The sequence below is a fragment of the Chenopodium album genome, chromosome 26 (assembly GCF_948465745.1).
Source record: "Chenopodium album chromosome 26, dcCheAlbu1.1, whole genome shotgun sequence".
NCBI lineage: Eukaryota > Viridiplantae > Streptophyta > Magnoliopsida > Caryophyllales > Amaranthaceae > Chenopodium > Chenopodium album.
Genome location: NC_137859.1, coordinates 30,343,130 through 30,357,864, shown reverse-complemented (window position 1 = coordinate 30,357,864; position 14,735 = coordinate 30,343,130). Strand labels below are relative to the sequence as shown.

The 14,735-nt window shown below is 30.0% G+C and overlaps 1 protein-coding gene across 1 annotated transcript; it reads right to left on the bottom strand.

Annotated features, from left to right (window-relative positions):
* Positions 1 to 8,095: 8,095 nt before the first annotated feature.
* On the bottom strand, positions 8,096 to 12,508 carry LOC145617538 (putative xyloglucan endotransglucosylase/hydrolase protein 32). The gene is made up of 4 exons (XM_081672248.1): positions 12,131 to 12,508; positions 11,566 to 11,666; positions 9,971 to 10,188; positions 8,096 to 8,695 (listed from the first exon to the last, which is right to left on the bottom strand). The coding sequence occupies exons 1-4, from the start codon at positions 12,339 to 12,341 to the stop codon at positions 8,323 to 8,325; spliced, it is 903 nt and encodes a 300-aa protein (XP_081528374.1). The 5' UTR covers positions 12,342 to 12,508; the 3' UTR covers positions 8,096 to 8,322.
* Positions 12,509 to 14,735: the final 2,227 nt, after the last annotated feature.

The window sequence follows — 14,735 nt, the reverse complement described above, 5'->3', positions numbered from 1 at the left end:
TGATCTTGAGCTATTCCTAGCTCCAAAATACCTCGTTTCTTTTTATCATAAATTAAAAAAATAAAAAAAATAGGCCAAGAGCTAAAGTATTCATTTATCATAAATAATAAAAATAATAATACTATTTTTTTTTTTTGGTGAACAAAATAATAATACTATAAATAAACGAAGGAAGTAGTATTTCATAACTTCTTGGTTTTTGGACCTTGCTTATGGAGTTTGTTTGGCAATGACATTTAACAACATACTGATTACATAGGAAAAGAGTGGGGGAAACTAAAGGAGCAAGATTGTTGTTTTAGAAAGGGATCGGATTTGTATTTTGATTTTTTGAGATATACTAACGCTTTAGTGATAAATAGAGTTGTATATGGGTGGAACTACCTAAAACTCTAAAAGCTCGGTAAGTTTGATCCATTTAGACCCTGTTCACTTCATCTTATTTTTGCTGAACTGAAATTATTTTTACTGAATTTAAATTATTTTTACTGAACTTAAATTATTTTTACTGAACTGAATTTTTTTTTTTTGCTGAACTCAAATTATTTTTGCTAAACTGAAATTATTTTTGCTGCACTGAACTTATTTTTATTGAACTGAAATTAAATTTACTAAACTCAAATTAATTTTGCTGAACTGAAATTATATTTTTAGAATATCATTTTTTAAGGTGAAATGAACAGAACCTAGAAGGGTAAACTTGGGCAACTCTTTTATAAAATACTAGGGAGGTTATAGGGTCTGTTCACTTCAGCTTAATTTCAGTTTAGTTCAGTTCAGTTCAACTCCAATCAGTTTAGTTTAGTTCAGTTCAGTTCAGTCCATCTCCTAATTTCCTTCTCTCATAAAATGTTCATTTCAGCTCTATTTAGTTCAGTTCAGTTCTCTTCAGGCAAGTTCAGCTTCAATCAGTTCAGTTCAGTTCAGCTCCAAACAGTTCAGTTTAGCTCCAATCTATTAAGTTCACCTCAGTTTAGTAAATGTGAACATACCCATAATCATGTTGATTATATATAGTGAACAAATCAAAATTATTTCAACTTGAAAGACTGTGATGGGGTGGGCTTGCCCCTTGTTCCCAACAATAAAAAAATATATAAAAAGGATATAATAATGTGATGCGTTTCACTACGTATTTATTGCTGATTTGTAGATTTATGAAAGGAACTTCGATTAGACCATATAGTCTTCACCTATCATCTACTTAATTTTAATTTTAATTTAAATTATAAACTTAAAATCTATCTATAATTCCTGCCTTTTTTTCTATCTATCTTTTTTTCTTTTTCTTTTTTTTTTTCCATATATTTATTATTTTTCCTTTGGTTAAACCACAATAATTATAATAATTTCTTTCCATATTTAAGGTAAACAATATAATTAGAACAAGATTTGTAAGGACAACGGTGTATAATCATTCTTTTCTTTTTCTCCAAGTGTATTAATTTTGGCAATAAAGTCTATTTCTATTAGAGAAGAAGGTATTTTAATACTCCAACACATTTATATTTTTTTTACGCAATAACATATATAAATGTATATTCTTTAATTTTCTACTCTTCATATTAATAATATCATGTGTCAAAATTTTGTGCAAAAATATTTTCTACAAAGAAAATTATAGTAATATAATACGTACAATCTTAACTAATCAATAAAAAAAATACTCCATATAATTTGTCAGGAATACAAACTTTCCTTCCCTACTTCAACATAATAATGTTTGCAATAACCTATAAAAAGAATTAATTAAACATATGTTCTTATATTAGTAAACATGTATACATACTACGCATATGTTATTGCATGGACCTGGTTCACAATAATATTATTGTGGACCCGAGGTCTATACACACGCAACTGATATTATATTGAATATAGTGACCCTCATTTTTAATATAGTAACCTTATTTTTAACTTAGTAACTTTTATTAAAACTAGTACAACGTTTAATAATATTGTAAACTTGAAATACGACGATATTACCCTAATTTTGACATAGTGGCCTTTATTATTCATATTGACCAATATATAAAATGTTTCATTAAAAAAACTAACCACTTAGGCCTATATATTGCCAAAATGACTTTTATTTCAACATAGTGACCTTTTTTATAATTATAGTGACCCTTTTTTTTGTTAATAAAACAACCATAGTTTCTCTAATGTTAGTGGTCCACAATAAATTAGTGTGAACCAGGTCCATTTAAGAATTTTCAGAAAACTAAATAATTCTAAATAAAAAATGGGTTATTATCACATAGCTAATAAAATAAAATCAAATAAATTTGCATAAAAGTATGTTAACAAATTAGGGGCAAGTGGTATATCCATCAATCCATGTATGTGTGTATTGTATGGGTACTAATTCATTTTTATAAGGGGTAGTATAAAACCTCATAGTCCATAAATTTCTTTGATTTTATTTTATTTGTTAAATCTTTTGCATCAATAATCTTGACGTCTTTGGCATGAATATAAATTCAAATTCCAGCTATTTAGTTTCCTTTAAAATGTACTTCGTAATTTTTTTGTTCATTATTAATGCAACACAATTTATGATAAAATTTAGTAAAATCGTGCATGGCACGGGATTTAAGCTAGTTATTTACTAAAAAACATTATAGTTGTTCTTTGTTTAATTAGATACAATGTTCTATTCACCTTATTCAAATAATATTTAGTAAAAATTATTTCTGTTTACTAGAAATAATTTCAATTCAGAAAAAATAAGTTTTGTAGTAAAAAAAAAAAATATTGTAATCAGTAAAATAAATAACTTTAAAGACCAAACACAATAGAGTGGGAATAAAATAAGTTTTAGGCCAAGTTCTCTTCAATTATTTTTGCTAAACTAAACTTACTGGACATAATTTTTTGCCAGATTAAAAGTATTTTTTTATTGTATTTAAATCATTTTTATTGATTTAAAATTACTTTAATTGAATTTAAACTTGCTTTACTAATTTATTATTATATTAATATGCATTTTACCCTTAATGATTTTTTACTAATGAAAAAGTACAAGTATTTCTAATAATCTTTGAAATTGTGCCTAAAAAATAAATTCATGCGGGCTAGTATTAAAGTGGATAATATCATTCTAATGTGGGGTAGAGTATTAGAGTGTGCGTGCCCGAGCCCAACAAAATTATTTTTATCGAACTGAAACTTATTTTTGCCAAACTTAACTCGTTTTTCCTAAACTATAATTATTACTCTGTAATACTGTGCTTAAATTATTTTTACTAATTTTTTTTACTGCTTCTCTCTATTATATTTGTTCTTTGCAACTACTGATTTTAATTGAGTAATTAAAACTTATTAGTGCTGAATTTAATTAATTTATTTTTATTGAATAAAATTTGAATAAGGTTAAGAATTAGACATAAGTGATTTGTTTTATACTTCTATTCGGTGGTAGAGTTTTAGGTAGCAGTTAGCATTTTGACTACTATCTCCATTTCATATTATTTGCAGCTTAGGGGTATTATTTGCGAGATATAAAATATTCAAAAGTTACAAATAATATGAAATAGAGGTAGTATATTTTCATAAATGTTTTTTTTTTTAAAAAATCATAATATGCGGTCAAATAAAAGTAATGAACAATATGCAAAAGTTCAATTGTTGTAATATTACTAGAACGGAGGAAGTATATGATATTGGGTTGGGCTAGCCTCTTCGTGGCATGACACAATTCAACATGAAAAAAATGTGGCACAAGCATGAAACAAGCATGATATCTTGCGTTCAAGGCCATGGCCATGGGCCAGTCTTAGGCCGCATCTTTATTCGAATAGAACGCACAACCAACATGGTAAAGCACACAAAAGTGAGTGAAAATCATTTAAGGCATGCAAGATAACGTGGTTGCACGGGGACTTGGATCGTGTTTGAGATGCACTTATGAAAAAAATGGCACCACAACACATAGCTACTAATTAAGCTTGACTATATGGCATTCTTATGTGGGCTCGATTCAAGGTATAATCAGATTCAATCTACAACCATCTTTACCCACAATTAGTATACTCATTATAGCATATATACAATACATTAGCTTTCATTAAATTAAAATCTAAAATAATATACATGTTTAACCATATGTAAATTAAATTATTAACACTTAATACATGTCATCTATCTATGTGTCACTATGACTTGGAAAGTCATGGTGTCGCGCAGATCAAATCTTTAGTTCTTCACAAACACATTAGATGAATAGATGATCCTAATTACAAACTTTAATTCGATCATGTCAAATGAGCTGCAGATCAAGTAAATCTTCACAAACACAAAAGAAGATGATCAAATTACAAGCATTACAAATAAATATGTCTTATAAGCAAAGTAAAAATGATACGAGTACTTGATAAAAATTAAATCAATGGATATGCATGTGATCTTAATGTCATGTAATAATATAATTATAAGAAGATACCCAGACCAAAGGTGGCCCTTATCTCCATGATTTCATATATAATGGCTACAGAATTGAAGTACATAAGAAACAACAGATTGATAAGGAAAGCTCAATGATAATATATAAGTTGATTGGTAGATGAAGAGCAGTTATCATTTGTGACATTCAATTATATGATATGAATATATGATCTGCACAAACATAATCAACAAATCTATCCAAATTTCTTGTAAAATGACAGAAACATTGATGCTATGTAACAATGGCTAACAAGTAACAACACATGGCATGGGTGTTTTTTGGCTGACATATACTAATTAATGTTATTGGTTGTTTTTGAAGAATCCAATCTCTTATTATTTCTTTCTCAAGGAATCTTCCTTTTTAAGTCAACTTCAATGTATATTATTGTCCTTTAGAATTCTTTCTAAAGGATAATGTCCATGATCTACGTGTTGGGAATGTGAACCATAAGTTAGGATTTGGATTGGACAATTGTACGTATGATATATGGTATGAGTTTACTGTACAACTACGTATGACTATCTTACTCGTTAGATTATCATAACTCATTAGTTTGTTGTAACCCATGCTACTATATACTCTCTTTGTTCTAGTTTAGTTTTTACATGTATGATGTATATCATGACACACAATATTCTCGATAAGTTGTGTTAATTTGATTATTAATTGTGATTCCATTGAAATAAAATGTTCCTAAACAAACTTATATTATGTGGTACGTGAAGTTTTCCTCATTTAATTGAGTCTTGTATTACGAGTACATGTGTTAATTTAGAAGCATGAATTATAGAAGATCGATTTGAACTAACAACCTTAATGCACTAAGATATTACCTTATTACACATAACGTAGTACATGTTATTCTTTCAAAATTTAAAATAGATAATAAGGATGTGAGTAATAATAATTAATTAATCAGTAACTCGAGACATCGTGTCCAAGCCTAAAATTTAAAAATTTTATTAGAAAGGTACATGTGGTTATTGATTATTGAAGATAATAAAGTATTTTTTTAACTGATTGTGTAAAAGTATTGGATATTATGTTTTTGGTGATTGAACTAGAAATGCATTGAAAATACAAAATAGTAGTCTTTTCCAAGATAGAATTGTCACATAAAAAAAAAAAAAAAAAAAAAAATGTAAAAACAAATGTTATATAAATGAAAAGAGGAAGGGCAAAAACTAATCTGCTGGGAGTTATCTATGATGGTTTAAAACTACTTTCTTCTTTCTTTTTTACTAAACCGCTTTAACTTTTACACTATTTACCAACCCACCTTTAACCTTTTTTGTCAATCGTATGTAAGGAAAAATATGTTTATGTGAAATTTTGTTAGAATCATCTAAATATATAACTTTTATAATTTTTACTTAAAGAGAATTAAAGTTATTGATAATTAAAGTTATTGATAATTAAAGTTGTGTATCGACAAGCGTGATAAATAAAAAGGTCCAGTAAAAAAGAACGAGGAAGTATGAAATATGAGTTCTTTGGTCATTAGTTAGTTTGTTGTGTTTGATACTTTGATTTGTCTCCTTTTGTTTTCTTGATGTGGTTTAACATCTATCCTACATTATTACGACAAACTATAGTCAATATTTGTGATATGTGGGATTTATCCCAAACGTAAGCTAGGATGGATCAACTTCGATTCTTGAACCATTTTCGTGCATTAGTTACCATATTACCCTTTGTAGTACTGTTTTCTACATTTAGCATGGGAAACTAAAAGGCGATTCAAGGCAAAAACGCCAAAAGACAAGGCCAATTCTATAAAGGATAGCTTATGATTTCCTTTTATGATGTTTTGTTTAGGTAAAGACCTAAAGTACTTAGATTTCCCTCAACGTAATCGATATTGATCACTTTTTTTTTTTTTTTTGGATGTTTCAAAATATGGGTGGTGAATTAGTTGAATTTTTATTGGATGTGTATGATAAGATCTAGATTATTCCGAAGCTAATTAGATACGAGTAGTAAGTACTGGACCCTAAATCTTGCTGCTTATACCTTAGAAATCCAATGAGAGAATGCGGGAAAATCTACTCGCCCGGACCAGCCTGCGATTTGGCAAAATGAACTAAGTTAACTACCTCAGGGGTGGTCTCATGATTAAGTCAGTGAATTAGTCTTTTTGGTTTCATTTCATGTACCAGTATTCGATTTTCTTCTAAAACTATTATTGACCTTTTTAATTTTATTTTTAGTTTTTTATTAGTGACATGATAAAGTAATGTCTATATACATTATTTTACATTTTTAAAATATTAAATTCTTAAACAATTTATAACTACGTATAAAAGTTACACAATTTATGACTAACTTTACCATTTAGGGGGGTTTTTTCTGCGTGGTTGGCCATACGATGTAACCGGGGTTACTCGATTTACTCGGTCGTCAGGAGTTACTCGAGTTACCCATAACCGATTAACCTCTCAAGTAATCCCTGACCGATTAACCTCTCAAGTAACCCCTTATCGATTAACCTCTCAAGTAACCCCTGACAGGAAAAACCCTAACCAAGTAATTCCTGACCCAACCCCTCAAATAACCCCTGACCGAATCCCTCAAGTAACCCTTCACCGAGCAACTTGAGTAATCCTTAACCGAATAACTCAAGTAACCCCTAAGCGAATAACTCGAGTAACCCCCTAGTGCGCACTCGGCCAACCACTTATAGAAATTTGTATACCATGTACTGTATCATGGCGTACAAAAAAAAAAAGAAGGTATTGTGTCAGTCCGGACTGACAAAAGATGTTTCGTTAGTCCGGACCGACAAAAAATGCGGATTTTTGATATCCTTAATTGGCGGGATGATATCATCTATTGGTTTGATGATATCCTCTATTGGCTGGATTATATCCTTTACTAATTGGATGATTTTTTTTTTTTTTTTTTTTTTTTTTTTTTTTTTTTTTGTGGTGCAAGAGAGGGGCTATATGATATTCTTTATTGGATATATGACATCCTTTATTAGCTGTATGATAGATGATATCTTCTATTGGCTGAATGATATCCTCTATTGCCTGAATGATATCCTCTACTAACTGGATGATATCCTTAATTGGCTATATGATATCTTTTATTGGGTGGATGATATACTTATTTACTGAATGATAACCTATATTGGCTGGATGATATCCTCTATTGGCTAAACGATATCCTTTATTGCAGGGCCGTTGCAATGGTTTTTGGGGCCCTATCCTAAAAAAAATATGCGCCCTTCAAAATTTGAAAATATACAAATTTTTACTTTTTTTTAATCTATTATTGGCTTATCTAATTTTTGTCTTGCTGATTTGCCTTTTGTATCCTCAATCAAACAACTATCCAATTTATCAAATTTTATGAATTCCCATTTCTCCATTTTATATTCTTTAGTAAAAAAAGCCTCAAAATTAAATTTTAAATCGGTGTAATTATGGTCGAATCATTATAAGTAATTCTTATCGACCAAAGCATACATAAAAAATGTACCCAAGTACAAAGATTGGCCCTTACATAGTAGACAATATCGTGTACACCATGCCGACACAACTTATTTACAGTGCTATTCATTGTGAAATTATTGATGTACTCTAATGTACGTACGATCATCATTCTAACACCAATTTTAATGAATAAAAGTATTTGTCGGTAATCAAGAAACGTTTTCTCATAAACTTGTGTATGGGGTGTACAAATTACAAAGAAACGGCCGTACACAAAAGAAATATTTGGTGCATTATTAAAATTTCATACAAAGTGTATAAAATACAGTTGATGCAACGAACTTATGTGGTAGAGTAGAATATAGGTTTTCAAAAAAAAAATGTGGTAGAATATAGGAAATACATATTGATTGATTGATTACAAAATTCACATTTCTAACGATGTAACCAACATTCTGGTGTGAGTGAGTGATCTCTTTTACGGTCCCTGCAATAGTCGTAGAACATGTAGTGTCTTTGAACCCATGTCATGACGTAATATTGCTTACGTGTAAGGCCGCCAGAGCGATAGGGAGAGACGGAAACCGGGCGGCAATGGAGGGGAGCGTAGGCAGAGCAACCACCAGCTTTGAAATTGGTGAATTGACCTACAAATGGTTGATAACTATAATTTGCTTTGTATTTACCATTTTCAGTTGCCCATGATGAGGCATCCCATATTGAGCCATACACCCACATTGGCCTTAGTGGGAATGTGGCGTCACTTTTCCTTTGATATCTTCTTATGGGAACATCATCTACCAAAAATCTGTGCACAATAATGGGAGAAAAACAAAATGATTCTTGTGCATGTAGTGAAAAATGAACTTTATGTACTACATGCATATTCACTATCATAATTAAGTTGGATCAACACAAGTTGCATGTGATGTTATAAATAGATTGATAGAGGTGATTTTAATTCGGGTCACTAGGTTGGGTTCAAGTGGGGTCTAGTTCGAGTTTGAGTCATGCTAATTATTATGCCAATCAAATGTTAGATTAGGTTACTTTCAGGTTAGGTCAGGTTGGGTCTAGTCAGGTTGTGTTAATTTTTAACACTTTTAACTAGGACATAAAATTTTAAAAAAAAACTGATTTCTACTTATCAAATTGACTTTTACTTCACACAATTAAATATTGGATGTACGTATTTACTAGATTTTTACTAAATCTAATTAAATATCCCAACTTATTAGACCTTTTTATAATTTACTTTCATTGTAAATTGAATTACTTGGTTAATCATTTCTAACCCTTATCAAACACTTATTCCAATCCAACTTATTTTTTCTATATGTATCTTACCTTAACTACTTAATGTTTTCAAATAAAGTGAAAATATGCTGAACAAAACAAATGACCATTAATTTGCTAGTATTATTCAATATGCATGCACCTATCTTTTCAACAACACACATCAATTGAATTGTTTAGTCTTAAGAGAAGACTCTTGCGGTTTCCTTTGAAAAAAATTTAAAGAGAATCATTGTACATTAAAATACTTAGCATAAATTAGTCAAGACTAAATATAAAATTTTTATTGATCAAAAATCGACTTAATCAAATTGATATTTAGTGATGAAAAATTGAAAATAGATCGTGGTCTCTGATTCACTAGTTTTTCACTTTGAACCTATTAATTCATCTATAAACATCATTCATCATATCAGAGAGATTTATTGTACGTATAATAGTATTATAGTACAAATTGAAGCTATCAAAAACAGAAAAAAGAGTGAAAACAATAGTTACTCCTTAATAACTCCAATTAAGAGTTGCCCCTAAATTCCAGCTAGATCCCAACCACCAAAAACAAAGGAATTGTGACGAATGCAAAAGTCAGAAAAAGAAAATTAAAAAAACAATAGACTCCATAATCTAATCAATGCAATTATTCTTTTTTTTTTTTGATTGAAATCAATGCAATTATTCTTAGTACAAAATAATAAAAATAATGCAAATATCCTAGTTATAACAATAACTCTATTTTTAGGAAGGAGCGGTGATATATTTATAGTATGAAAAGTAAAAATAAACTCACATGATTTCTTTAGGGCTCCAAAAAATGGCATAATGATGAAATCCCTTAGTTGGATCAAACCAAAGATGGAATTTCATTTCTCTTCCAATAATATTGCCATCTCCACTTCCTCTTATGTACACATTTGTTTGTAACACATAAGGTTTTCCAAAGGTTGTCCCTAAGAATTCCATGTCTACCTCATCGTGGTGCCCTGGATGCGCCTCGTTGTTGGAAAGCTGCAAATACATACCATCATCTCGTCACAATTATACTAATTTAGATGTCATGTTACTAGTTCAAATTATATGAAGATTAAAATTTGGACCGAATATAGGATGGGTGTAATAGTTTGATCTTTATATTGATATTGATATTGTTCATGATCTGATTTGGGCCACCCTTGCATTACACCATTCAACTGTTTTTAACTATTGCATTCATTATGTCGGATGCCTAGGATGAAATAAATATGCTCAATGATCTAGCTAGTCAATAATGTAGTACGGAGTATAATTATTATTATTATTGTTATTGTTATTGTTATTATTATTATTATTATTAGTGAAAAGGTCAGTATAACTATTTTGAATTAATAAATTTAAGCAGCAATTGAATTGAGACACCAAAGGGTATCCAACTATCCACTATATCAGTACACGCGTGAGTGTTTAAAAAAACACATATATTATACGAAGTACTTCGTATGTATTATAAGTGTATAAGTGTATAACGCATATGCAGCACACGCCGAGCCAAGCATATACATGAGTATACGACTAATATGAAGCACAACATGTCCCTTGGTCGTACGAGTAGCTCATAATTGCAACTAGACATATACGTATATACACGATTTTAATACCTCATTTTTAGACAAAATTATCAAACAAATACAATAATAGACTTAGTAAATCAAGTAACGTACTCGGTAACAATAATGAATAGTACGTACGTGTAACATTATAAAATAAAAAAATCTTAACTTATGTGGAAATAGACTGATAATTGTACTACGTACTTCTTAGTACAACTTATTTAAATCTAACTTTAATTTTATATAAAAATAAGAAATATCTAGAAAATAAAAAAAATATTTAAACCGACAGAATTATATATATGAAATGGAATTTCCAAATCAGAAATTAATCTTTGTAGGTTGTTTAATTTGTCGTGGAACGGCTCATGATTAAGCTTATAGTGGATATTTATTTTGTGGGTATAAGAATTTTAATTTTATATTTTTGATGGGTGGATGTACGTAAAACAAGTTGGTATGGACTAAAGCAAGAATCTTAATCTAATTTGTACGTATTACAAATTACAAAGGGGACCAAACCAATCCTCAAAATAAAAATAAATAAGTTAATTTCAATAAACTTAATTTATTAAAAGTGAATTAGTATATATAATTTGACACTTGTGACTTTGTAAGTGATGAGAATTCCGTAAATTGACAAAATGACAAATATAATACCAACAAAATCAAAGTTTATTGTGTGATAAAGTAGTCCCACTTAGATTGTGATGTTTAAGGAGTTGCATTAACAATAATTATCAATAATGCAGCTAGCAATCAATTATTAAGCAAGTTTTAGTAAGTTGAATAATCTTACATAAAATGCTGTTATTACTCCAGCAGTATACCCTTGTTGCAACTTGATTGATGTTCCAAAATACCCGGATCTAAACGGGCGAACCGACTTGAACCCGCTTCCTATATGTAGCAAATATATATAGCATAATAATTATTAGAAATAAATTTCAAAATATGTTAATTAATTCCTTTGCTCAAATTTAGTTGTCACTCAACAAAATAAATTACTTTGTTAATAAGGAGTAATGAAAATTATAATGTAGTAGCACAAAACAAATATGACGGAACATAAAGTAGTGTATATAAATGCAATCATATATAGACGTGTCTAGTGCAATATTCGTTTCATGTCATATGTAATTCCTAGCTTATTGCAGATAACTATATGCTAACATAAGCTATAAACAGTGCTCGTGAACAAAATTAGATTTTCTATCAATTATTTGTCACGTTAATAGTTCAAATGCATTATTTAACATGACTAAAAAATAAGAAATTAAAAAACATAGACATAGAAATAGAAGGGTCGTCATATATATAGAGACGATGAACATGTATCATGTATAGAGAAGAATTAGAATCACCTGAAGTTCGATCAAGCCATATAGTCAAAGCATGTTGGTCAAGCCTTTGATGTTGAGGACCCCATAAATTTCTATAACCTTTCCAAAATCTAAAAGACCTAAACTTCTTACTAGGATAGTAACCAGGAGATGGTGGCCATGATGAACCAATGCTATTGGTACAATGGACCAAAAATACAAGGCAAAAGAAGAAGAATTTCTCAATAATCATACTATTATTAGAATTATATTGTTTATAAATGAGAGAGAATAATATATGTTGAAAGAATTGTATATTGTTTATAAAAATGAGAATGAAGATTTTGATATGATTTGGTTCTTGTTATTTGAGTGTATAAATATGGAGTGAGTGTGCGTGTGAGTGGGAGTGAGATGTCGGTGTGTGTGTGAGTAGTAATGAAAAAGCATGGCCGCAAGCTTATAGACCATATAAATCAATGTGAAGTTTTGGCAGGCCCCATCTTAGACAAATTATGACAAGATGAATAGTTTTATTTATGTAAGCATTCATACTCGGTAATGCTGAGTGGCTGAGCCTATTAGATTCCGACCAATCTGAATTCGAGCCTACTCGTATTTTAATTTGAGTAAAAACTCTCCTAGTGCATATAGATTCGTTTTTAAGTATTGAAAACGTGACCGTGGCTAAGTTAGAACATCTCCCTTACCAGCAAATCCAAACACTTATTGGTTGATTCTCGCAACACATGCAGATTCGTTCCCAAGTATTGAAAATGAGATCGACCAGGACTAAGCTGAAAGCCTGGAACAACTCTCTTATCAACTGATCCAAATACCTATTGACTGATCGGATAAATAGGTAAACAAATGATTATTTCTGTTTCTTTCAATGGATAATTGGAAGGTACGGACATCTTAGACAAAATTATGTCATGTGATCTTTTCTTGATTTCATTTTCAACTCTAGATTGGTGAATTCAATTTTGGATGATACTTGGTATGGCACATATATTATACTGGCTTAGTAATTGTCACGCCAATGATACATCCGTGCGTAGTATGCTTGGATTGGGGGGGTGATCCGGCGATGTGTGGTGTGTAAGTGACTAACTGACTAAAGTGTAATTGTATATGTTGATGCTGATGATGCAAGAGCGATACCGGTGTCTAACTATCTATCCTACACCCGAGTGTAAATACATCATCTCCCTTCTTCACATTTATATAGTGTATAGCAGCATGTGGAGATGATACAAATCATACAATTGTTATATCTTATATGAGTGGGTGTTAAAATTATCCCATACAGAATACCTCCTACGTTCTATAGTCCAACTTTGCATTTATGACGATATATGAGTCTAACCTTCTACATAGAAAGTATATAATTGAACATTACTCCGTTATAAATATCATTATTATTATTAGACTTCAATAAGTATGTACGAGTATTAAAAAAACATTTCACATGATACCAATTGGGTTTCATATAATAGTGCATCTAGGCGCACAGGGCCTATGTATTTGGCATGCAAATAGGAGGGTAATTTGGGTTTCGGTGGTACATTTTCTCTCTTGTTTCAATACAGTGGTACATTTTTGTGTACTTCTATACATGTATAATGTACCATTAAAGTATATGTTGTTTGAGTAGTACTTTGTATGTACTATTATGCATGTAGTTGTACTTTTTGCTATCATGTTTTCCACCATCAGGTTCCCATTACTTACAAAAATGTCATCCTGTTTGCATCCTAAATATATAGGGCCTATGCGCAATATATCTCCTTCTTAAAATACTTATAAATCCTATCCAATGTTATTCACTTACTCGTATTATATAAATAGTGAGAGAAGTCAAATATGCTAACAATTATAGAACAAAGGTAGTATGAAAGATTATACTCCATCCATCCCAAATTTCCAAAATAATGGCAATACGGCAATACCTGAGTTTTCAAAATCGAAATTTGTATAATATGACCTTATATCTTAAGGAATTACGATTATACTAAGAGCTTGTTCACATTTATTTAATTTCAGTTCTATTCAGTTACGTTCAGCTCCAATTAGTTCAGTTCAGTTCAGTTTAGTTCAGCTCCAATCAATTCATTTCAGCTCCTAATTTCCTTCTCTCATAAAGTATTCATTTCAACTCAGTTTAGTTCATTTAAGCTCCAATCAGTTCAGTTCAGTTTAGCTCCAATCAGTTCAGTTCAGTTCAGTTCAGTGTAGCTCAGTTCAGTAAATGTGAACAGACCCTAAGATAAACATATCAATTGTGTTTTTTTTTTAGGAAAATCATATGTTGTCTTAATTCATCTGATTTAATGTAAATTTTAATCATATTTTAAGTATTAATCTATATTGATATGTAATTGAAAACATTAATGATGAAAGATATGTCTCATAGATCGTGCAAGGTCAAATGTTACTAGTTTGGAAATAGAATAAACTACTTGGTATTTGAGAGAAATTAAAGAGCTTGCCTAAAATGTGAGTATTAGACATTTTAGCATTTATTTGAGTTTGGTGTATATTATGGGCTAAAATTATTTTATAATGGGCTGAAATTTCGATACAGTGGTTATTAGTGTATTGGGCTCTAAGTCTTTTAACAATGAAAAACTTTTACGCATTAGTG